Source organism: Miscanthus floridulus, chromosome 11 (genome assembly GCF_019320115.1).
Source record: "Miscanthus floridulus cultivar M001 chromosome 11, ASM1932011v1, whole genome shotgun sequence".
In the NCBI taxonomy this organism is placed as follows: Eukaryota; Viridiplantae; Streptophyta; class Magnoliopsida; order Poales; family Poaceae; genus Miscanthus; species Miscanthus floridulus.
Window position 1 is genome coordinate 58,318,761 of NC_089590.1, and position 25,147 is coordinate 58,343,907.

The following is a 25,147-nucleotide window of genomic DNA, read 5'->3' on the forward strand; positions in this document are numbered from 1 at the left end:
TTAAATAGAAACAGGAAATGAGAAACAATTTTTGCTTAAGTAGAAGCTGAGAATAATTAGTGCCAACCACGTATATCAAACTGAAATTAGTTTCTTCGTTCTGCAAGTTTTAATCAAAGACCGCGCGACTGGAAATTACATCACCACCAGCTAACCTGTCCTGGTCATCTCACTGTTCTGAACTGCTACCAGTATAGTTAGAATGGGACAATAAAATTTATATCCTCCACTCAGCTGCCAAATCGCAGCTGCTCAACATTGTTGGAATGTAAACAAAACGCAACTAGTAAATGAAACATAACTCATCGACCAGAACACTTCAGCTTCCGCTGATTTCCTTTTCCTTAGCCTTGCACATATCATCTGCTGACTTTACGAACTTCTTTGTCAATTCTTCAATCTGGCGGAAAATTAACAGGATAAGTATTCATTGGCAGGCAACATACTTATTTTTAGCACTGTTTCAGATACTCACCTCCTTCTCAATCCTCTTTACATCATCCTTGGGCATACTAGATGCAGATTTCTTTATTGTATCAAGTGCCTGGACAAACATGGCAAAGTTTACTATGCTACATAAATACATAATGCCAATAACAGCCTAGAGCATTGGAGTTGATGGAACTGAAATCCAGTAGTACTCAAAAGTCCTAGGCTCCAAGCAACTCTAGTTTAGTGGAAGATTTTGAACATAATAAATTTAGCTTTGAGAGCCAGGTACTAGGCCAAGTGAGATGGCAAAAGTACTTAAGCACACCAGTGAACATTACCCACAATAGGAAGGCTCGTCACTAAACATATCAACAATGCTTCTACATAGACCAATTTATTAATCTTCACCTCTGATAAGGCCCTGTTCGCTTGAACTTATCAGCCTGGCTTATCAGCCATGGTACAGTGTTTTTCTCTCACAAAAAAATCAGCGAACAGTACTTTTCAGCCTGGCTTTTCAGCGAAGATTGAATGAGCTCAACCACAAATTAGTTTTCTTACTCATAATGTTACTAAGTGACCAGATAACAACTTGTCAAACTTGCTGCAAGTGAACCCTGCCCCCAATGCATAATAAACTCTAGAAAAATAGACATACTCAAGTATCACATAGTCACCAAAAATATTTCTCCTAAATTCCAAGTGTCAAACTAATGTTAAGTTTAAAACTTGAATCAACTTAAACTGAGGAATAAGGCATATGATTGTCCACATAGCTACTGCCATCACCAGAATAGATTAATTAAAAGAAGAAAAAGAGCAAGCCTGTGTTACCTTTTGGCGTGCTCTTCTAATACTTTGTTTAAAATCCTCTGCTGATTTAGTAACAACCTTGCACAGTGCCTATACTCAGGCACCGAAAAAATATGTTAGTTGTTTCCATACAAATGAATTAGTATTAAGTCGGCAAATCTTACCTGTATATTCTCCTTCGTCAACCTAGGCATGCATAATAAAACAAAATTAGCAGAAGGAAGCAAATTTAAGAGTGTAGTTACTGACTTATGTAAACTAAGTTATTGCAGCTGCCTCTCCATAAATATTAAATGGAATGAACCTCACGTTTGTAGACCATGCAATTAACTCATTGAATCAGCAATAATATTATATTATAAAAGCCGTTGAGTAAAAAATCATTTCACCCAAGCAGGTGCCTGAAATTTTATTGTCTAGAAAGTAGAAACCACTGGTAAATGTAAAACATGACAATACATACATACCAACTATTGAAATACCAGATACTCCGTAAACTATAACCATCAACATTAAAGGAAACACTTACGGAGGGATAGCTGCAATAATCCTATTCCCATCAGGTGTTGGATTAATGCCCAATGGTGATGAGACAATAGCATGCTCAATAGACTTCATGGACTGTAGAGCAACATATTAGAAATGAGTCAAAGGCAGCCTAAAAGCAGAAGCCCAATTACACCTCATACTGCTATGCTATTTAAGTCCAAGGCAACAGGTAACAAACACATTAACATGAACTTTGTTGTTTAGGCCTATAACAGAAACTTGTGATAAAAACAACACCAAACATATCTTCTGTGTATCATGTATTAGATTTTCAGGAAATTTGACTTGATCCTCTGGCAAACAAATTATTGATACAAAAACTGCATCTACTTGACAACAAAATCTACCAGCTTCAGCTAGTAAAATTTAAGGAAAGAGACGCTTCTTACAGTAGGATCATAAGGCATCACTGATAGGGTATGTGCATCCAGGACAGAAACAACGGCAATGCGATTCAATGCAACTTTAACACCTGCATTCTCCACCATGATATGGTCAAGCATGCCTGCAGAAACAGTGTATTTTTATCCTTAGCCGAAGAAACTGCACTGATCAACAAAAGGAAAAAAAGAATATTATGGCAAAGGCAAAGGCAGCGATATAAGGTTACCAGGAGTAGCTCTTCCAGTCCGTAGTTTGCTCAGCTCTCGTGACAGCGCGATCACTGCAGCATCCATTTGTGCAGTGGCAGCTGATTTGACAGTTGGCCCAATGTCAGGAACAGCTTGAACAGTGTCACCTCGATCATCCTCTACACAGCCACAAACAAAGAAAATGTGATTGGTCCATCAAAGGCAATGCTTCCATAACCATCCTTCTTTTCACATCGACAGTCGTAAGACCCTGATGTATCCATTTACTTGTATCAAATCAGGGACCTAATAAGTACTAGTAACACACAACAGGAACTGAGCTGCCATTTCAGTATTTCACATTATCTAACCATCCAAGGAGGGGCGGGTGCGCAACTTACTCGATTTCTTCCCCTTCGCGAAGCCTCTTCGGTTCTTGAAGACGAAGAGCCGCGCTGGAGCGAATTCCCCGGCGCCCGCAAGGGATCCCCCGGCTGGGAGGCGGTGCACGGTGGTGGAAGCGGAGGAGGCAGCCGCGGCGCCGAAGGTGCGGGCAGCGAGGGCCGCGCCTCGGCGAAGGAGGAGGGCCATAAGGGCAGGGGTTGGGGGTGCCTCTGAGGCTGGTCTAGAGAAGGCTCAGGTGGTCAGTCAGGTTTCCTATCAGCTACGCCGGCTAGCGGCAACGACGGCGGCGGCGGCGGCGAGGGAAACAGAACAAAGAGGGGGTTTTGCAAACTTGTCCCGTTTTCCGTGGGTTTTTACCCGTTTGCGGCCAAAACGAGAATGGACGCTTTGTTGTTGTATAAGTTTGGGCCGTGTGTTCGCGGTGTATTGAAATGGGCTTTAGCAACCCAAAATTCGAAGGTCCATTTATTTTGCCCTTTTACAAGCACGATTTTAATAGGAATGTTATTGTGTCCTTGAGATGTCTCGTATCGTATGGTTTATATTTTGGAATAGAGTGACTGATATTTTTTAAAAACCTTTATACTATTTATATAACTAAAAACATTTTTTCTATGACATCGAAGAAAACTTCCAAGATGGAGTTCCGGACTTTCATGGACTTAGAGCGACTCCAACAACTTGCTATTCTTGAATTTGTATAGTAAAAAGTATCATCCAACAGATGTATTATTCGACTTTGTAAAATAGAAAACTAGCTATCCCTTGATTCTCGGTGGCCATTTATAACCTACCATGAGCTCTCGTTATGTGGCTTTGTAAATTAGCAAGGCTGTCGTGAATCTCTTTTTTTTAATAAGATTTTTGTATTTTACAAAATGGCTAAACAATAGAATTTAGGTACTAATTTTAGCCAAGTTGTTGGAGCTGCTCATGACTCCCAGATCAAGGCGATGTTAAATAAATCTGCATCGACATGGTCAAACTATTTGATTTTTTTCCTCCAAAATAAATCCATGCATTGCACGAAAGTTCTTGTGCCAGCGTGGAGTTGTTGCGCAGAGTTTGGATCAACGTCGAGCGTGTACAACCAAGGACCGCAGAGTTTTGAGAAACCATGCTGAATTTACCGTCCGTGCTCATTTTAGAGGATTGGAGTAAATCATTTTTTGAGGTAAAAAAAAGGACTGGACTTTGGAGGCTGATCCCGTAACTGCACGCCGCCAACCAATTTGAGAAACACACTCCAACGGAACAGGGAAAGAAAACATGCAAATCTAATGATGCCAATGAAATGTAGCCGATCGCACGGCACGACCTCGATCGGCCTCATTATAGCGGAGAATTTGATCGGAGGCCGCAACGGCGACATGCTATGCCATGACCGCGGACCGCAGTCACCATCGCACACAACGCGCTGGCATGGGCCGTGCCGCCGTGCGCCACTACGCGTTGTGCCAGAGCAAACCGCCCGGCCTTCCTCTGCGTGTTGCCCTTGCCCAGGCTCAGCCCGCCCGTGCCTTCTTCAAGGCTGCGGCGCGAGCGCCATGCCGATGTCGATGCGGCAGACGCGTCGGAGAAGTAGTTTTTGTTAGGTTAATCTCCACCAATTTGGCCCAACGGCCAATTAGGCTCTTGACTCGTGCCCTGATCGGAGACGCCCAGCCACTCTCCAGGTTGGTGGGCTCCCGTCGCACAGCGCTATCTAAAGGAGGTGGGGGCTGGGGTTCGAGACATCAGGTTGATCGCAGCCGCCAGCCCCACCGAGGTTCCTAACCCTAGTCCGATCTAGAGGGAGCGTTGTGAGCGACGTGAAGCTCCACCGGCCTTCACCGCCGTCACTAGACCGCGCCACCACTACGATGCTACCTCTACTCCAACACTAGAGACACGTCGCGCCACGCCATGGCGATGTACATCATCAAGTTTCTCATCTAAGTTATGTTTTTACCCACTGATCTACGCATATATGGTCTAAGAACTCTATCAATGGTATCGGAACCAAGTTAGGTTGTAGATCTAGCCTGGGGTAGTATCAATTTTTAGCATTTAGAAGGAGATGAACGAATCGAGTCGAATCGGGTTAAAACCCTAACCCTAGCCCAAACCCTAAGTGAGAATAGAAAGAGGATCAGCGAGACTTACTTTTCCCACCTACTGGCCACCACTGCACGGCGCTGCTTCGCCGGTGCACGGGCCAGGGCTCAGGGCACCGCCACACGGCCGCTCAACGGCGGCACGCTCACCCTCGGGCGAGCGCGCGCCGGCGAGAGGCCTCGTGGTGGCGCCATCGTCCACCTTCGGCAGCGGGCCACCTCTCGAGATCTCACTCGCTCTGTGAGGGGATAGAACAGAAGGGAGGAGGAGTGAAAAAGAAGAGGAGGTAGGGGAGCCAGACTTGCTCCGTTGTCTATCTTCCTCATCATCGCCGACGGCCACCGTGGCTAGTTTGAGTCTAGGGTAGAAAGGTGAAACAAATTAGAAGGAGCTCAAAGATTTTCAAGTTTTTCCCAAATCCTAACCCTAGATCACAGAACGGAGAGGAGGAAGGGACCTACCTGGGTTCTTTCCCCATCGTTGCGACCGCCGTCGCGCGGGAAGAAGGACCCGCCGTCGCCTCGCCGGCACGCGGGAAGACGGCCGAGCCGCACTGGTCGCCGTGCGCGAGCCTCGAACGAGGGCACCACTACAAGCCCGCTCGACGACGGTGCGCTCACCCTCGGGCGAACACGCTGAAAGGTCCTAATGGCTAGAGGGGGTGAATAGCCTATTAAAATTTTTCTACAACAACACTTAGCAAAACGGTTAGACAATTATGAGGCGAAGCAAGTGTTGCGCTAGCCTACTAAAATTGCAAGCCACCTACCATAATTCTAGTTTATATATAGTTTCTATCCACATAATAGCTATGTCACTACACTAAGTTAGTACGCTCTCAAATGCTAACTAAAGAGCCACACTAACCAAACTAACAAGCTCTCACAACTAGCTACACTAAAGAGCTTGACAACTAGTTTGCGGTATTGTAAAGAGAGAGAGAGCAAGATAGTTATACCACCGTGTCGAAGAATGAACCAATCAATCACAAGAATTAATACCAATGAAGACCAATCACCTCGAAATCAAATGATGACATAATGATTTTTTACCGAGGTTCACTTGCTTGCCGGCAAGCTAGTCCTTGTTGTGGCGATTCACTCACTTAGAGGTTCACGCGCTAATTGACATCACACGCCAAACCCTCAATAGGGTGCCGCACAACCAACACAAGACGACGATCACACAAACCACGAGAAATTCACTAGAGTACCTTTTGGCTCTCCGTCGAGAAAAGGTCAAGAACCCCTCACAATCACTACGATCGGAGCCGGAGACAATCACCAACCTTTGCTCAATGATCCTCACTGCTCCAAGTCATTTAGGCGGCGGCAACCACCAAGAGTAACAAGCGAATCCTGCAGCGAAACACGAACACCAAGTGCCTCTAGATGCAAACACTCAAGCAATGCACTTGGATTCTCTCCCAATCTCACAAAGATGTTGAATCTATGATGGAGATGAGTGGGAGGGCTTTGGCTAAGCTTACAAGGTTGCTATGTCAATGCAAATGATACATATTTCGTGGGGGCTTCTATTTAAGCCCCCACTCTCTTGGCCATTTGCATTGACATAGCAACCATGTGAGCTTAGCCAAAGTCCTCCCACTCATCTCCATCATTGATTCATCATCTTTGTGAGATTGGGAGATAATCCAAGTGCATTGCTTGAGTGTTTGCATCTAGAGGCACTTGTTACTCTTGGTGGTTGCCGCTATCTAGATGGCTTGAAGCAGCGAGGATCATCGAGCAGAGGTTGGTGATTGTCTCCGGCTCCGATCATGGTGATTGTGAGGGGTTCTTGACCTTTCCCCGGCGGAGAGCCAAAAGGTACTCTAGTGGATTGCTCGTGGCTTGTGTGATCCTCATCTTGTGTTGGTTGTGCGGCACCCTATTGAGGGTTTGGCATGTGATGCCAATTAGCGCGTGAACCTCCAAGTGAGTGAATCACCACAACGAGGACTAGCTTGTCGGCAAGCAAGTGAACCTCGGAAAAAAATCATTGTGTCATTATTTGATTCCGATGTGATTGGTCTTCATTGGTATTCATTATTGTGATTGATTGGTTTATTCCTCGACACGGCGGTATAACCATCTTGCTCACTCTCTTTATATTACCGCAAACTAGTTGTCAAGCTCTTTAGTGTAGCTAGTTGTGAGAGCTTGTTAGTTTGGTTAGTATGGCTCTTTAGTTAGTATTTGAGAGTACACTAACTTAGTGTAGTGACATAGCTTTTATGTGGATAGAAACTATATAAACTAGAATTGTGGTAGGTGGCTTACAGTTTTAGTAGGCTAGCGCAACACTTGCTTCGCCTCATAATTGTCTAACCAGTTTGGTAAGTGTTGTTGTAGAAATTTTTAATAGGCTATTCATCCTCCTCTAGCCATTAGGACATTACAAGTGGTATCAGAGCTGAGGTTATCGTGATTTGAGGCTTAACAACCTTTGGTGTAAAAATGGCTCAAATCAACAACACCAAGAAGGCGCCCCAATTTGATGACTCAAATTATCTCTATTGAAAAGCTAAGATGACAACTTATATCAAGTCAATCAATAGGAAGATTTAGAAGGTGGTAGAGACAAAGATTAAGATTGAAGATAAAGAGGCTTCCACCGTCGCCAAAGAAATGCTACTCTAAAATAATAACATTGCTCTTAGTGCCATCCATGATGCTTTGGATGAGAGAACTTTTGAGCAAATCAAGAATATTGAGAGAGCTCATGAGGCATGGAAGAAATAGGAAGAATCATTTGAGAGCATACAAGCCATGAAGGGTGCAAAGGCGTATATTCTCAAAGAGAAGTTTGCAAACTTCAAGATAAAGGAGGATGAGAGTGTGCCGGAGATGTTCTATAGGCTTCAAGTGTTTATTAATGATCTCAAAGCACTTGGAGAAGAGGTAAAGGACAAGGACTTCTCCATAAGTTCTAGAGATGTTTGCCTTTAAGATTTGACACATTGGTCACTATTATAGTGAGGAGTGGTTTGGACACCATGACACCAAATCAAGTGTTGAGAGATATAATAACCGATGATACATATAGAGATGATGATGAGAAGGAAGAAAAGAAGGAGAAGAAAGATGAGAAGAAGGATGAGAAGAAGAAGAGCGTGTCATTCAAGGCCACATCATCCAAGGGCAAGGCAAAGCAAGATACATCAAGTGAAGATGATGGTTCATAGGATGATGATAATGATGATGAGAAGATGGCTCTCTTTGTCAAGAAATTTGGCAAGTTCATGATAAAGAAAGGGTGCCGTGCTAGAAGAAAGAAATCTTCATCCAAGAATAAGGAAGAGTCAAGAAGGTACTTCAAATATGGAAGCAAAGATCATCTTGTTGCTCAATGTCCATACAATAGCGACAATGATGATGACAACAAGAAGAACAAGAAGGAAAAGAGAGAGAAGAAGGACAAGATGGCCTTCAAGAAGAAGAAGGGTGGTTCATATGTGGTCACTTGGGATAGTGATGCTTCCTCAAGTGATGATGATGATAGTGATGATGACAAGACCACCAAGAAGAAGGCACTTGCAAGCATTGCTATCAATGAGAAGCTTTCTCTCTTTGACACTCCATCATGCTTCATGGCTAAGGCCACTAAGGTACAAATTTGTGATGATAAAAGTGATGATGAACATGATAATGAAAATGATAGTGATAGTGATAATGATGAACCTACTAAAGATGAATTATTTGACATGCTAGAAGATGCTAAAGAACACTTTGACATTAAGAGAAGGGAATGCAAGAGCTTGAATAAGGAGGTAAAAGCCCTTAAGCAAGCCCTTGATGAGCTCAAAGCAACTCATGAGAGGCTAGAGAAAGCTCATGAGAAGTTTGGCAAGGCTCATAAGAAGCTTGAAAAAGCTCATTCCTCTTTGCTTGATGAGCAAACTAAAAAGAAGCATGTTGAGACTTGCAATATAGACTTAACTTGTGATATAATTGATGAATCATTATCTATGCCTATCATTGTTGCTCCCACTAATCCTTCTTGTAGTACTTCTACTTCCACCTCGTCTAGTAGTGATGGTCTCACTTTGGATACCTTACTAATGGTTAAGAATCAGAACCTCAAGAATGAGGTCAATAAGCTAACTCACACCTTGGCTAAGGCCTATGATGGTGAGGACTGCTTGCTTATGTGCTTAGGTATCTAAAGAGCTTCTCTCTATAAAGAGTAATTGGGCTATACCCTCAAGAAAGGCAAGGCGGCCTTTGCTCCTCATAAGACTAGTTTTGTGAAGAACAATGATCGGTTTTGCACTAGTTGCAAGCAAGTCGGTCATATAGAGTAAAAGTGCATGAACAAGAAGTTACAAGCTAATGTATCCTCCATTAAGCTTGATTCTTTCTATGTACTTACAAAGGGTGCAAATGGTATAAAGGCTAAGTTCATTGGTAAACCATGTATGGGCTCAAAGAAGAAAGCCATTTGGGTGCCAAAGAGCTTGGTCACTAAACTTCAAGGACCCAAGGAAGTTTGAGTACCTAAAAAGAATTAATATTCTTTTGTAGAACAATTACAAAGCCGGAGGAAGGCATTGGGTTTTTGATAGTGGGTGCACTCAACACATGATCGGTGATGCAAGAATGTTCAACTCAATCAACACCAATGGCAATGATGGTTATGATAGTATCACATTTGGTGACAATGGCAAAGGCAAGGTCAAAGGGATTGGTAAGATTGCAATATCCAATGACATGAGCATATCCAATGTATTGCTAGTAGAGAGCTTGAACTTCAATTTGCTATCCGTGGCTCAATTGTGTGATCTTGGATTCAAATGCATATTTAGGGTAGATGATGTAGAGATCATAAGTGTAGATAGCTCTAACTTGATCTTCAAAGGCTTTAGATATGAGAATCTATACTTGGTTGATTTCAATGCTAGTGAAGCTAAATTATCTACATATTTGTTCACTAAGTCTAGTATGGGTTGGTTATGGCATAGAAGGCTTGGTCATGTTGGAATAAAACAATTGAATAGATTGGTTAAACATGACTTGGTTAGAGGCTTGAAAGATGTTATGTTTGAAAAGGATAAGCTTTGTAGCTCTTGTCAAGCCGGCAAACAAGTTGGAAACACCCATCCTAAAAAAAGCATAATGAGCACTAGTAAAGCATTTGAGTTATTGCATATGGACTTATTTGGGCCAACTCAATACACTAGCATTGGTGGTAACAAATATGGCTTTGTGATAGTGGATGATTACACTAGATACACATGGATATTCTTTCTAGTGGACAAAAGTGATGTGTTTGCAATATTCAAATCATTTGTCAAGGGCATTCACAATGAGTTTGAAACAACCATCAAGAGAGTTAGAAGTGACAATGGTAGTGAGTTCAAGAACACTAGAATTGACGAGTTGTGTGATAAATTTGAAATTAGACATCAATTCTCAGCCAAGTATACTCTACAATCAAATGGCCTTGTTGAGAGGAAGAATAGAACACTTATTGATATATGGCAAGGTCTATGCTTAGTGAGTACAATGTGAGTCAATCCTTTTGGACCAAAGCTATCAACATGACTTGCTATTATAGCAACCGCCTCTATTGTCACCCATTGAAAGAGAAGACACCATATGAGCTCTTGAATAGTAGAAAGCCCAACATTGCATATTTTTGGGTCTTTGGTTGCAAATGCTATATCTTAAAGAAAGGCACTAGATTGGGCAAGTTTAACAAGAAATGTGATAAAGGATTCCTACTTGGATACTCAACTATTAGCAAAGCATATAGAGTTTGGAATTTGGATAGTGGTACTCTTGAGGAAGTTCATGATGTTGAATTTGATGAAACCAAGGGTTCACAGGAAGAGAATGAGAACTTGAAAGATGTTAGAGGCATTCAACTTTCAAATGCTATGAAGAATATAGATATTGGTGAATTGAGGCCTAGGCAAGTGAATGATGATGAAGATGATCAAGTGCAAGTGCTCTCTAACTCAAATGTGCAAGATGACACAAATCAAGCTAGTACGAGTGGTTCTCATGACAATGAACAAAATCAAGTGGCTAGTACATTATCTCAACCCAATGATCCTCCAACCAACAAATATTGCAAGAGATCATCCATTGGACACTATCATTGGTGATATTTCAAGATGTGTGCAAAGTAGATCAAGATTTACTTCATTTTGTGAGCATTTTTCATTTGTGTCATCCATTGAACCAAAGAAGATAGATGAAGCATTGAAGGATATTGATTGGGTGAATACTATGCATGAAGAATTGAATAACTTCACAAGAAATCAAGTATGGGAATTAGTAGAGAGACCAAAGGGACACAATGTGATTGGAATCAAATGGGTCTTTAGAAACAAGCAAGATCAAGATGGGATAGTAGTAAGGAACAAAGCAAGATTAATAGCACAAGGCTATACATAAGTTGAAGGTCTTGACTTTGGAGAAACATATGCCCCAGTTGCTAGATTGGAAGTAATTAGAATCTTGCTAGCCTATGCTTGTGCCCACAACATCAAGCTCTACTAAATGGATGTTAAGAGTGCATTTCTTAATAGTTACATCAATGAAGAAGTATATGTTGAGCAACCTCCCAGTTTTGAATATGATAAGAAGCCCGACCATGTGTATAAGTTGAAGAAGGCATTATATGGCTTGAAGTAAGCACCTAGAGCATGGTATGAGAGATTGAGGGACTTTCTACTCTCTAAAGGGTTCATAATGGGCAAGGTTGACACCACTCTTTTCATCAAAAAGATTAGAAAAGATTTATTTGTGTTGCAAATCTATGTTGATGACATCATATTTGGATCAACCAATCAAGACTTTTGTGATGAGTTTGGAAAGATGATGGCTAATGAGTTTGAGATGTCCATGATTGGAGAGTTAAGTTACTTCCTTGGTCTTCAAATTAAGCAATTGAAAAATGGTACATTTGTGAGTCAAGGCAAGCATATCAAGTACATGATCAAGAAGTTTGGCATGAGTGATAGCAAAGCCATTAGTACACCAATGGGAACAAATAGTAACTTGGATAGTGATGCAAGTGGAAATATGGTGGATCAAAAATTGTATCGGTCTATGATTGAAAGCCTACTCTATGTGACTGCATCAAGGCCGGATGTCATATTTAGTGTATGCATGTGTGCAAGATTTCAAGCCTCACTAAGAGAAAGTCATTTGAAGTCTACAAAGAGGATATTGAGGTACTTGAAGCATACACAAAATGTTGGTTTGTGGAATCCTAAAGGAGCAAAGTTTGAGCTAGTTGGTTACTCCGACTTGGATTATGCGGGATGCAAGGTTGAAAGGAAGAGCACCTCGGGCACATGTCAATTGTTGGGAAGATCACTTGTTTCATGGTCATCAAAGAAGCAAAATAGTGTTGCATTATCAACCGTCGAAGCCAAATACATATCCATCGGTAGTTGTTGTGCACAAATACTTTGGATGAAGGCCACTTTGAGTGACTTTGGAATCAAGTTCAAGAAAGTGCCATTGCTATGTGACAATGAGAGTGCAATCAAGTTGACCAACAATCCGGTTCAACATGCAAGAACAAAGCACATTGATGGCCGCCACCATTTCATAAGAGATCACCAACAAAAGGAGACATTTGCATTGAGAGTGTAGGCACCGAAGATCAACTTGCCGATATATTCACCAAGCCATTGGATGAGAAAAGGTTTTGCAAGCTAAGGAATGAGTTGAACATATTGGATTTCTCAAATATGTGTTGATGTACCTCACCACTTATATGACATGCCTCTTCTTCGAGCAATCCAAGATAAAAGTTGATTGGCATGGCATACATCCTTGCTAAGGATATGCTTAGTGCATTTAGACATCTTTCACATTTAATAGGCTCATTCATGAAAACCAAATGAATTTGATGATTATATGGTACCACTATTGCTTCTATGCTTTTTTTGATCTAGTGGTAGCATATGACATGTTTGTGGGCTTGTACACCTAGTGTTTAATCTAGAAAATGAGCTCTAAGTGTTTAACTCAACATGGTACAAGATAACCCTTATTTGGAGGTATGAAGAAGCTTGTCCTTGGATCAAACCGAGTTAAATATCTTTGGTGAATGATCTAGATTGGACTAAATTTAGGAAAATGATCCTCACCCCGTTGATTGACATTGATAATCTCAACTTATCTACATTTTGAACCTTTGTGGTCATTGATGACAAAGGAGGAGAAATAGTGTACAAAGATAGTGAAAAGACAACAAAGGGGATAATTTGACATAGGGGGAGAAATATGACAAAGGAAAGGGATTAATTAAAACTTTGAGCACATAAGTAGGGGAGCAAGCTCATGAATTTGTATGGTGCATTTGAATGTGCATTTCATATGTTTGCTTGCATGGCATAAGTTTTAAATTTCAACATCCATACTTGTGTGGTGTATGCTAATTGTAGGTTTGAATGATAAAATGAAAATCTAGCATGCATAAGTTTATCTAGTGATTTCATTTCCAAGTGTTTCCAAGTGGTATCGAGCTAACCATGATTGGTATCACGCTTCAAAGGTCCATATTTTATACCTTAGTATCATTTGGTAGACATTGTCTCCTATATTACCTATCTAAGCATATGTGCAAGCTACAATCCAAACTCTTAGCACATATGTAGGGGGAGCAATTGCTACCATTTGGGGTTCATGAAACTTGTTCATATCCTTTTACACATAGTAAATATGCTTGGACAAGCAACATGGATTTAATTGAATTTCAATTCATATCTTTGTGAAAGGGTTATCATTAATTACCAAAAAGGAGGATATTGAAAACTCTAGTTTAGTTTTGGTGAATTGATGAAACCCTAAGTACTAACTTAGTTTATCAAGTGATCATGAGATAGGTAGCACATTCCAAGTAGTGAAGCAAATAAAGATCATGACATGATGATGGTGATGCCATGGTGATGATCAAGTGCTTGGACTTGACAAGAAAAAAGAGAAAAACAAAAGGCTCAAGGCAAAGGTATAAATGGTAGGAGCCATTTTGTTTTGGTGATCGAGACACTTAGTGAGTATGATCACATTTAGGATCGATAGCCATACTATTAAGAGGGGTGAAACTCGTATCAAAATGCGGATATCAAAGTGCCACTAGATGCTCTAACTCATTGCATATGCATTTAGGATCTAGTGGAGTGCTAACACCCTTGAAAATGTTTGTGAAAATATGCTAACACACATGTGCACAAGGTGATACACTTGGTAGTTGGCACATTTGAGCAAGGGTAAGAAACTTCACCGGTGGAGTGTCCGCCTGTGCCACCGGTGCTCTTTACTGAAAAAACAGAGGTCACTGTAAGTGATCAGACACTGGCCTCGGTTGGACCGGCGCGTTCGGTCAGTAGAAGCTGCAAAGACATGGGCGTCGGTCTCTAACCGGACACTGGGTTACTTAGTGACCGGACGCTGGAGGGTTGCGTCTAGTCCTGCTGATGTGGCAGCGCACAAGGGAGACACCAAGTGACCGAACGTTGGGTGAGTCCGGTCGAGCATGACCGGACGCATCTGGTCGTGATTTCTCCCTTCTGGGTGCTTACTAGAAATGAACAGGCGCTAAGGTCCAGTGTCTGGTCACTTCACAGCAGTGCTTCCAGTCATCACTTGACCGTTGGGATCGGGCACTCAGCATTTGAAGAGAGACATGTGGCATGCATCGCGGGACCGGACGCTGGGGTCCAGCGTCCGATCGCCCCGTGTTGTGCCCAGTGAAGGAGTACAACGGCTCTATTCATGGGGTCTTCTATTTAAGCCCCATGACTAGCTCAAACTCACTCTCTTGGCCATTTGCATTGACATAGCAACCTTGTGAGCTTAGCCAAAGCCCTCCCACTTATCTTCATCATTGATTTATCATCTTTATGAGATTGGGAGAGAATCCAAGTGCATTGCTTGAGTGTTTGCTTCTAGAGACATTTGGTGTTCGTGTTTTGCTACGGGATTCGCTTGTTACTCTTGGTGGTTGCCGTCACCTAGATGGCTTGGAGCAGCGAGGATCGAGCGGAGGTTGGTGATTGTCTCCGGCTCTGATCATGGTAATTGTGAGGGGTTCTTGACCTTTCCCCTGCAGAGAGCCAAAATGTACTCTAGTGGATTGCTCATGGCTTGTGTGATCCTCATCTTGTGTTGGTTGTGCGGCACTCTATTGAGGGTTTGGCGTGTGATGCCAATTAGCGTGTGAACCTCCAAGTGAGTGAATCACCACAACGAGGACTAGCTTGCCGGCAAGCAAGTGAACCTCAGGGAAAAAATTATTGTGTCATCATTTGATTCCGAGGTGATTGGTCTTCATTGGTATTCATCATTGTGATCGATTGGTTCATTCCTCGACATGGTGGTATAACTATCTTGCTCACTCTCTTTACATTACCGCAAACTAGTTGTCAAGCTCTTTAGTATAGCTAGTTGCGAGAGCTTGTTAGTTTGGTTAGTGTGGCTCTTTAGTTAGCATTTGAGAGCACACTAACTTAGTGTAGTGACATAGCTTTTGTGTGGATAGAAACTATATAAACTAGAATCGTGGTAGGTGGCTTGCAATTTTAGTAGGCTAGTGCAACACTTGCTTTGCCTCATAATTGTCTAACCGGTTTGGTAAGTGTTGTTGTAGAAATTTTTAATAGGCTATTCGCCCCCTCTAGCCATTAGGACCTTACACGTGGCCCTAACACGCCATGGCTCATGACACAGCAGGATCAGATAAATATCGCCCACAAGCCACCCCTGCCCTCGCGATAGCCCTACCCCCTACCTGTCACCCCTGCCCAAAGTGTCACCGCCGCCGTGGCCGCAGCGCCTGCCGCCGCCGTGCCTACACGCCGACCACCGCGCCTGCCCGCCCGACCACCCGCACGCCGCGCAAAGCCCCACTGGCTGTCCACCCACGCCTGCCCACTCTGGTCGCGCCACGAACGCTGACGCATCACGGCCGCCGCCCGCCCGCTCATATCAAGGTAGGCTCTCTCAATTTCATGTTATTATGATTGTTATTTTAGTTAGGGTTAGTGATTTAGGATAGTTGGGTTAGTGATTTTGTTAGGATTTGTTAGTGATTTTGGATAGTGATTTATAATTTGTTAGTGATTTAGGATAGTTAAGGTTTGGTTAGGTAGTTAGGGTTTAGGTTACTGTTAGTTAGGATTTTGGGTTTAGGGATTGATTTTGGATTTAGGTTAGGTAGTTAGGTTTAGGTTACTGTTAGTTAGGATTTTGGGTTTAGGGATTGATTGTCGGTACTTAGTAGTGCGTGATACGGCAATTTGGATGACTTGATAAAGTTTCGTCAAATGCTTGTTTTTCTAGTGAAGTTGTTTAATATGTCTATTAATTTTACTTTAAATATATACATGTGCTTTAATATTGTGTTCGTATTGCATAACAAGTAGTTCAAATTTTGCAATGCTACATAATGTTAATTTGAATATTGTTAATTTGAATACTCTAACCCTTTGTTTATCAATTTGTAATAGGATGACCCCTCCCACGCAACACCCGTTGTATCCCATTCTTGAGGTGGAGTATGACGACCAGTACCGAGCACACATCTTGAGTGACACCGACGCACAGGTGGTCTTGCCTACTTTGAGGCCCCGCACGCACACCAGGTGTCGGGTACCATAAAAAGGGATCCCCTAAGCAAGAACCGAAAAAATCGCTTAGACCTTATAAATATCGAAGCCAAGAGACAACCACCGGCAAACCCCCACCTTATCCGAGGCCCGGCTGGACCACCCGACCCACCTCGAATAATATCCGGGCTCACCCGAAGCGGGCTCGGCCCAGAACGAAACCACGAGGCCTCGGATGAGGTACCGGTTTTCCGACTTGCCCGAGGCCCCGTGCCACGAGGCCTCGGATGAGGTACCAGTTTTCTGACTTGTCCGAGGCCCCGCACCACAAGGCCTCGGACGAGGTACCGATTCTCCGACTCGCCCGAGGCCCACGCCGTAAGGCCTCGGATGAGGTACCGATTCTCTGACTCGCTCGAGGCCTGCGCCGCAAGGCCTTGGATGAGGTACCAATTCTCTGACTCACCCGAGGCCCGCGCCACAAGGCCTCAGACGAGGTACCGATTCTCTGACTCGCCCGAGGCCTGCGCCACAAGGCCTCGGACGAGGTACCGATTCTCCAACTTGCAAGAGGCCCCACGCCACAAGGCCTTAGACAAGGATGTCACATCCAACCAACGCGTCCAACCACCCCTGTGACGTCAGTCGAACGACAGCACGATACAGCGGAGTGGCCGATGAGACAAGAGTCACATCGACGCCATGTCGTCTGGGACAGGACGGGGCAGGGGTTACCGCCCACTATGCTTGACACTATGCCCACGGCTGACACCCATGCTACACTGTGCTGCCTAACCCCTGCTCCAAGGACAGCGTGGCATGGAAAGTCAAGTCTGGGTCCCTATAGCCTCAGAATCGACATACAAGACCAACTGCTCCCTCTGAACCTCGGCTATCCGCTTCCAGGCTCCTGTAGCCTCGGGACTCGCGCCTACTGAGCCCCCCATAATGGTTCAGCCTCTGCACCGACTGGGCCTCGGCTCTTTATGTTGTCAGCACTCTGGGATCGGCACCTCATCCATAGTACGCACCATGCCCCGCGTCAAGCTGCAGGAGCTCCCACGTCGTGCACCCGCGCCATTGCATCTACCTAGCCTTGGCTCTTTGTGCCGGTCAAACATACAGTGACTAGCATGCCTCCAATAGAAGATGGCGCGCATGCCACCACAGGAGGTCCCACGTTGCACAGGATCAGGCGTGACTGGCGTGTAGCTCCAGTGCACCAAGGACAAGGCCACTCCATCGACCATGCCACCACAGTGACGAGCTACAGGGCTCGGACATACCACCTCTGCTCACGAAACGCCACGTAGCAAATACATGTACCGCCCCTGTGCCTCCCTTTAGCTATAAAAGGGAGTGACCAGGGCCGCTTCTAGGGGAAGGACAGACACGTGCAAGCAACACACAACGTTCTAGGACACACACGCTCCCTCACTGCAAGAGATCAACATCTCAAGCAACCCATGCCACTCTACGTAGAGACCTAGGACTAGCTCCCTCTCTCGCTCAGCTTGTAAGCCCTACTACAAGCACCCCGTGCAAGGAATACAAGACCGCTCTCTTAGACTAGACGTAGGGCACCTATTGCCGGAACCAGTATAAACCTTGTGTCTCTTTGCATCACTATCTAGGATTAGGGGCACACAGTACACTTTCACTAGTCGGTTGATGACCCACCGGACTAAAACACCGATAGTTGGCGCGCTAGGTAGGGGCCATACTGCGTGTCAGCTTAGTTATCCCAACAAGTTTCGGATGGCAGACCCCGTGCGACCACTGCGTTTCGGCACGGTGATCTGGTTCGAGAGCCTAGAGTTCATGTCTCTAGGATATGAGTACGATATGGTACTCCTCCCACCCAGAGCCCCATCGATCGATGACGACATCACACACCAGCAGCCTAGGCACAGGCGGCGCCTAGGCCGCCACTCTTGTCGCGCTTGCCAGGCACAACGTGGGTAGGACCACCCCGACACCACGCGATCTCAGGGCGACACACCGCGCTCTGCCAGTATCCCATACCCAGCTATTGGTACAGAGTCCTTGGCTAGAGACCTGTCTAGCTTAAGCCTAGGCAAGGGAAAGACGTCGGTGGTGCGCAGCAACGCCCCGTCATCGAGCTCTACCCCGCCACCTCCTGAGGAGTCGACTCCGGTGGAGCAGAGCCAGGCAACAACATCATCCCCGTACCCCTTTGGGTTGGGCAATGCCGTTGCCGCCTATGCTTCCGCTCACGCAGAGGCCCTAGGATGCCATCAACGTTTTGCCCTTGACCTCATTGCCACAACCCTGACCCACACCCACGCTGACTCCTCGGAGGAGGACGAGGTGTGGGCTGGAGCGAACTTCTTCGGGCTTCGCGACCCTAAAGCCATGCGCCGCTTCATGGCCGTGAGCGACTACTGCTTCGGCTACTCTGACTCTGATGACGAAGGCACTCACAATCCCACTCATGAGTGCTTCAACATTGAGCTCGGGATGCCAAGCATGAGTGATGAGGACGAGAACCCTGCCCCTGAGGAACTTTGACGCCTAGACCTAGAGCAGCTTCATGAGCTTTAGGCCAAGGTCAAACAAGACCGACTCCTTCTGCTACAGCTCCGAGACACTCTCGAGCAAGAGCAGCGGGGTCACGGTGATGGCGGAGCAGCCCGGCAGAGGGCTCGCGATGTTAACCACCGCATCAACAACGATGAAGGGGGCGAGTAACCCCCTATCTTCAATCGTGCTAGCCAGAACGTCGCGGCAGCAGTGATGCTACTTCGGACAATGCCCGAGCCCTCTACCTCAGAGGGGCGATGGGTCCACGATGAGCTCCAAGACCTCCTCGAGACCGCCGCGGTACAGCAGGCCAAAAGTTTCGCCTCTCGACGGTGCGGGGGCGCCTTAGAACTACCCACGGCACCGCCTCGACAGGATAGAGAGGCCTCGATTCGTCCCAAGCCTGCTCGGGCACCAAAAGCCAACAAGGCCCCCTCGGTGCACGACCGCCTCAGTGACCGATGTGAGGCGCAAGGCGACCACGATGTGGTCAGCAGGCGACGGCGCCACGATAATGATGGGCCCACTCGAGGCTACCACCTGCACCAAGGCGGTCGCTACGATAGTGGGGAGGACTACAGTCCTTCTCCTAGGCCACCTGGCCCTCGAGTCTTCAGCAAGGCCATCCGCGACGCCCACTTCCCAGCCCGGTTTCAGCAACCGGCCAACCTCTCAAAGTACAGCGATGAGACCAACCCCAAGCTGTGGTTGGCTGATTATCGCCTAGCTTGTTAGCTAGGCGGCGTGGATGATGACATGCTCATCATCTAAAACCTCCCCTTGTTCTTGTCAGACTCGGCGTGAGCCTGGCTTGAACACCTCCCTCCCTTGCAGATCAACAACTGGCGCGACTTGGTAATGGTCTTCGTCAAGAATTTCTAGGGCACATACATGCGCCCTGGGAACTCCTAGGACCTCAAGAGTTGTTGCCAGAGGCCGGATGAGTCTCTCCAAGACTTCATCCGACACTTCTCCAAGCAATGCACCGAGTTGCCCAGTGTCGGCGACTCAGAAATTGTCTAGGCGTTCCTCTCTGGCACCTCCTGCCGAGACCTAGTCCGAGAGTTAGGTCGGAACGTACCGACCACGGTGGCCGTGCTCCTCGAAATCGCCACCAACTTCACCTCGGGCGAAGAGGCCGTCGGGGCCATCTTCCCCGACAACGACGCCAAGGGGAAGCGGAGGGACAAGGCCCCTAGGGCCTCGACCCCCACCTCCCCAAGAAAAAGAAAAAGGGTCACCAGGGGAAGCAGGAGGTCCTCGAGGCTAATCTAGTCGCGGTCGTAGATCGCAAGAATCCCTGAGGCCCTGCCAGAGGCCCTGGGCTCTTCGACGACATGCTTAAGAAGCCCTGCCCTTACCACTAGGGCCCGGTGAAGCACACCCTCGAAGAGTGCACCATGCTCTGGTGTTACTACGCCAAGCTTGCGCTCCCCAACGACGATGCTAAGAAGAAGGGCGCCGGCGATAGGGACAACGACAAGGACGATGGGTTCCCCGAGGTGCACAACACCTTCATGATCTTTGGCGGTCCTTCAGCATGCCTCACGACGCGTCAATGAAAGAAGGAGCGCCGGGAGGTCTTCTCGGTTAAGGTGGCCACTCCCCGGTACCTTGACTGGTCTCAGGAGGCGATCACCTTTGATCGGGATGACCACCCCGATTATGTCCCAAACCTCGGGCAGTACCCACTCATCATCGACCCAATCATCGGCAACACCCGGCTCACCAAGGTGTTGATGGACGGAGGCAGCGGTCTCAACATCCTCTACACCAACACCCTGAAGCTCCTAGAGCTCGACCAGTCATGACTCCGAGGTAATGCCGCGCCCTTCCACGGCATCGTGCTAGGGAAACGCACGCAACCCTTCGGGCGCATCGACTTGCCCGTCTGCTTTAGCACTCCCTCCAACTACCGCAAGGAGGTCCTCACCTTCGAGGTGGTTGGGTTCAAGGGGACCTATCACACCATCCTGGGGCGCCCGTGCTACGCCAAGTTCATGGCGATCCCCAACTACACCTACCTCAAGCTCAAGATGCTAGGCCCCAATGGTGTCATCACTGTCGAGTCCACATACGAGCATGCATACGACTACGACATCGAATGCATCAAGTACGCTGAGGCTCTCGTGGAGGCCGAGACCCTCATCGTCAACCTCGACCGACTTGGTAGCAAGGCGCCTGACTCCAAGCGTCATGCCAGGACTTTCGAGCCCATAGAGGCTGTCAAGCTCGTCCCGGTCGACCCCACCTGCTCCAACAACCGGGCGCTGAGGATCAGCGCCACCCTCGACAGCAAATAGGAATCTGTGCTCATCGACTTTCTCCATGCAAATGTCGATGTATTCGCGTGGAGTCCCTCGGACATGCCAGGCATACCGAGGGAGGTCGCCGAGCATGCCTTGGACATTCGGGCCAGCTCTAGGTCGGTGAAGCAGCGCCTGCGCCGATTCGACGAGGAAAAGCACAAGGCCATCAGCGAGGAGGTGCAGAAGCTTTTGGTGGCTGGATTCATCAAGGAAGTGTCCCATCCAGAGTGGTTAGCTAATCTCGTATTAGTTAAGAAGAAAAATGGGAAGTGGAGGATGTGTGTAGACTACACTAGTTTGAATAAAGCATGTCCAAAAGTCCCATTCCCATTACCTCGAATCAACCAAATCATTGACTCCACTATGGGATACAAAACCCTATCTTTCCTTGATGCGTATTCCGGTTACCATCAAATCAAGATAAAAGAATCTGACCAGCTTGCAACTTCTTTCATCACCCCTTTTGGCATGTACTGCTATGTGACTATGTCATTCAGCCTTAGAAATGCAGGGGCCACATACCAGCGGTGCATGACCTAGGTCTTTGGCGAGCACATTGGGTGAACCATCGAGGCCTACATGGACGACATCGTGGTCAAGTCCAGGAAGGCCAGTGATCTCGTCGATGACTTGGAGATAGCCTTCAAATGCCTTAGAGAGAAGGGTATCAAGCTCAACCTTGAGAAGTGTGTCTTCGGGGTCCCCCGAGGCATGCTCTTGGGATTCATAGTCTCGAAGCGCGGCATCGAGGCCAACCTAGAGAAGGTCTCAGCCGTGACCAACATGGGACCAATCTGAGACCTCAAGGGAGTGCAGAGGGTTATGGGATGCCTTGTGGCCCTGAGCCGCTTCATCTCGTGCCTTGGCGAAAAAGGCTTGCCTTTATACCGCCTCTTGAGAAAATCTAAACGCTTTTCTTGGACCCCCGAGGCCGAAGAAGCTCTCACCAAGCTCAAGGCACTACTCACCAATCCTCCCATCCTAGTGCCACCGACCAAGGGAGAGGCCCTCTTACTCTACATCGCCACAACAACCCAAGTGGTTAGCACGACCGTAGTGGTTGAGAGGCGGGAAGAGGGGCATGCTTTACCCATCCAACGACCTGTTTACTTCATCAGCGAGGTGCTCTCTGAGACTAAGACACACTACCCCCACATCCAGAAGCTAATCTATGCCATAGTCTTGGCTCAACGCAAGCTGCGTCACTATTTTGAGTCCCACCCAGTGATCGTGGTGTCGTCTTTCCCTCTGGGAGAGATAATCCAGAACCAGGAGGCCTCGGGTAGAATAGCCAAGTGGGCCATCAAATTCATGGGGGAAGCCCTATCTTTTGCGCCTCGGAAAGTAATTAAATCCTAGGTCTTGGCCGATTTTGTGGCTAAGCGGACTGACACCCAACTGCCACCTGCTCAAATCCAGGCGGAATGCTGGACCATGTACTTTAACGGGTCCCTAATGAGGACCGGGGCAGGCGCGGGTCTGCTCTTCATCTCATCCCTTGGAGTGCACATGCGCTACATGATCCGGCTCCACTTCGCCGCCTCCAACAACGCAGCTGAGTACGAAGCCCTCGTCAACGGCTTGCAGATCGCCATCGAACTTGGAGTACGGCGTCTCGACATACGGGGCGATTCGCAGCTCATCGTCGATCAAGTAATGAAGGAGTCGAACTAACATGACCCCAAAATGGAGGCGTACTGCAAGTTGGTACGTCGACTAGAAGACAAGTTCGATGGCCTCGAACTCAACCACATTGCGTGAAAATTCAACGAGGCCACGGACGAACTGGCAAAGATGGCGTTGGCATGGGCCCCGGTCCCCTCGAACATCTTCGCCAGAGACCTCCACAAGCCTTCCATCGACTACGCCTCGGCGGCGGAAGAGGGCCCACCGGTCGAGCCCACCGCAGGGCCTAAGGCCCCCTCTGTCACCGAGGCCCCTGTGGCCGAGCCCGAGGCTATGGAAATCAATGCGGAGCCTCCCATGACTGACCAGGGCACGGACTGGCGAGTCTCGATCCTTGATTGCCTCATTCAAGGAGAGCTTCCTATAGACAGGGCCAAAGCCCAATGACTTGCACGACGAGCCAAAACTTATGTCCTCAGCAATGGCGAGTTGTATAGGCGATGCCCATCTAGCATCCTCCAACGGTGCATCACCACCGAGGCAGGCCAAGCCCTACTTTGGGACTTGCACGCAGGAGCCTATGGGCACCATGCAACGCCTCGGACGCTCATCGAAAACACCTTCCGCCAAGGGTTCTACTGGCCAACGGTAGTTGCTGATGCCACCAAGCTGGTACGCTCCTACGAGGGATGCTAGTACTATGCGCGGCAGACGCACCTCCTGGCCCAAGCCCTCCAAACCATCCCCATTACATGGTCATTCGCCGTGTGGGGGCTGGACATGGTTGGGCCTCTGCAGAAGGCCCCTGGGGGCTATACCCATTTGCTGGTAGCTATTGACAAGTTCTCCAAGTGGATCGAGGCTCGTCCGATCACTCGAATCAAATCCGAGCAAGCGGTGCTGTTCTTCACTGATATCATCCACAGGTTCGGGGTTCCAAACACCATCATCACTGACAATAGGACATAATTCACCGGCCACAAGTTCCTAATGTTCCACGACGACCACCACATCCGTGTGGCCTGGTCGGCCGTAGGACACCCTAGGACAAATGGCCAAGTAGAACATGCCAACAGCATGATCCTATAGGATCTCAAGCCAAGAATATACAACCGGTTGAAGAAATTTGGCAAGAAATGGCTTGCCGAACTCCCGTCGGTCATATGGAGCCTAAGGAACACTCCGAGCTGAGCCACGAGGTTCACACCATTCTTCCTAGTCTATGGAGCCGAGGCCATCCTCCCCACTGACTTGGAGTATGGTTCCCCGAGGCTATAGGCCTACAACGAGCAAAGCAACCGCACTGCCCGCGAGGATGCCCTCGACCAACTGGAGGAAGCCCGAGACGTTGTGCTACTACACTTGGCCAAGTACCAGCAAGCCCTACGATGCTATCAAGCCCGGCGCATTCGAAGCTGAGACCTGAAAGTGGGTGACCTAGTGCTGAGACTAAGACAGAGCAATAAGGGCCGCCACAAGCTGACCCCACCATGGGAAGGGCCGTACATCATCGCCCAAGTGCTAAAGCCTAGGACCTACAAGCTAGCCAACGAGAAGGGCGAAATCCTCACCAACGCTTGGAACATAGAATAGCTACATCGCTTCTACCCTTAAATTTCCAAGCATTGTATACATTGTTTCTCGAAATACAATAAAGAATCGTTCTTTAGTTTCTCTATTTTTTGAGAAACCCCCCGAGCCCATCGATGGGGGATCGACGTTACAATAACGCTATAAGGGAGACTTGGCTCTACCTCTGCAGAGGTGCCCACCGTGGGGCTCGAATAAGACTCGGCTCTGCCTCTGCAGAACCAAGCCTCCCTCGGGGGCTAGAAGGGGGGAACCCCCCCTAAGTCCCAGACACCGTTTTTAGCCGTCTTTTGAAAAAATTTCTACGCCAAACTCTCTTGCGTACTCTGACAAATCGATTGTAAAAAACCTAAGGACCGAAAGTCTATCTCAGGGCCAAAAGGCCGACCAAGCCGTGAGACGGCCTACACCCCTAGGCTACGGCAACTCCCTCACCACCTTTTGCCCGAAGGGTAGCTTAGGCTCTGAGGAAGTTTTATACAAGAGATGTGTTCAAAGACGAGATAGAGTGCAGAGGCTCGGAAATACAATAAAAATGATTAAAAAGCATATACACACAAGTACTTTAAAAGGCCTCGATGGCCACAAGTGTCATGGTACAATGATGTAAGTCCTAATCTATTTACATAGCCCCTTTA

The 25,147-nt window shown here is 47.0% G+C and overlaps 1 protein-coding gene across 1 annotated transcript; it reads right to left on the minus strand.

The window, feature by feature from the left end:
* Positions 1–69: 69 nt before the first annotated feature.
* On the minus strand, positions 70–3,121 carry LOC136493180 (uncharacterized). The gene is made up of 8 exons (XM_066489231.1): positions 2,768–3,121; positions 2,405–2,545; positions 2,184–2,299; positions 1,775–1,866; positions 1,410–1,431; positions 1,267–1,335; positions 476–544; positions 70–400 (listed from the first exon to the last, which is right to left on the minus strand). Exons 1-8 carry the CDS (start codon positions 2,955–2,957, stop codon positions 320–322), a joined length of 780 nt encoding a protein of 259 aa, XP_066345328.1. The 5' UTR covers positions 2,958–3,121; the 3' UTR covers positions 70–319.
* Between the last annotated feature and the right edge of the window lie 22,026 nt (positions 3,122–25,147).

Coding starts and splice junctions, on each gene's coding strand:
- LOC136493180 (XM_066489231.1), bottom strand. CDS start 2,957: ATGGCCCTCCTCCTTCGCCGAGGCGCGGCCCTCGCTGCCCGCACCTTC. Junction 2,546..2,767: donor CGCGAAGGGGAAGAAATCGA/GTAAGTTGCGCA, acceptor GTGGCTGTGTAG/AGGATGATCGAGGTGACACT. Junction 1,336..1,409: donor TGACGAAGGAGAATATACAG/GTAAGATTTGCC, acceptor GCCTGAGTATAG/GCACTGTGCAAGGTTGTTAC.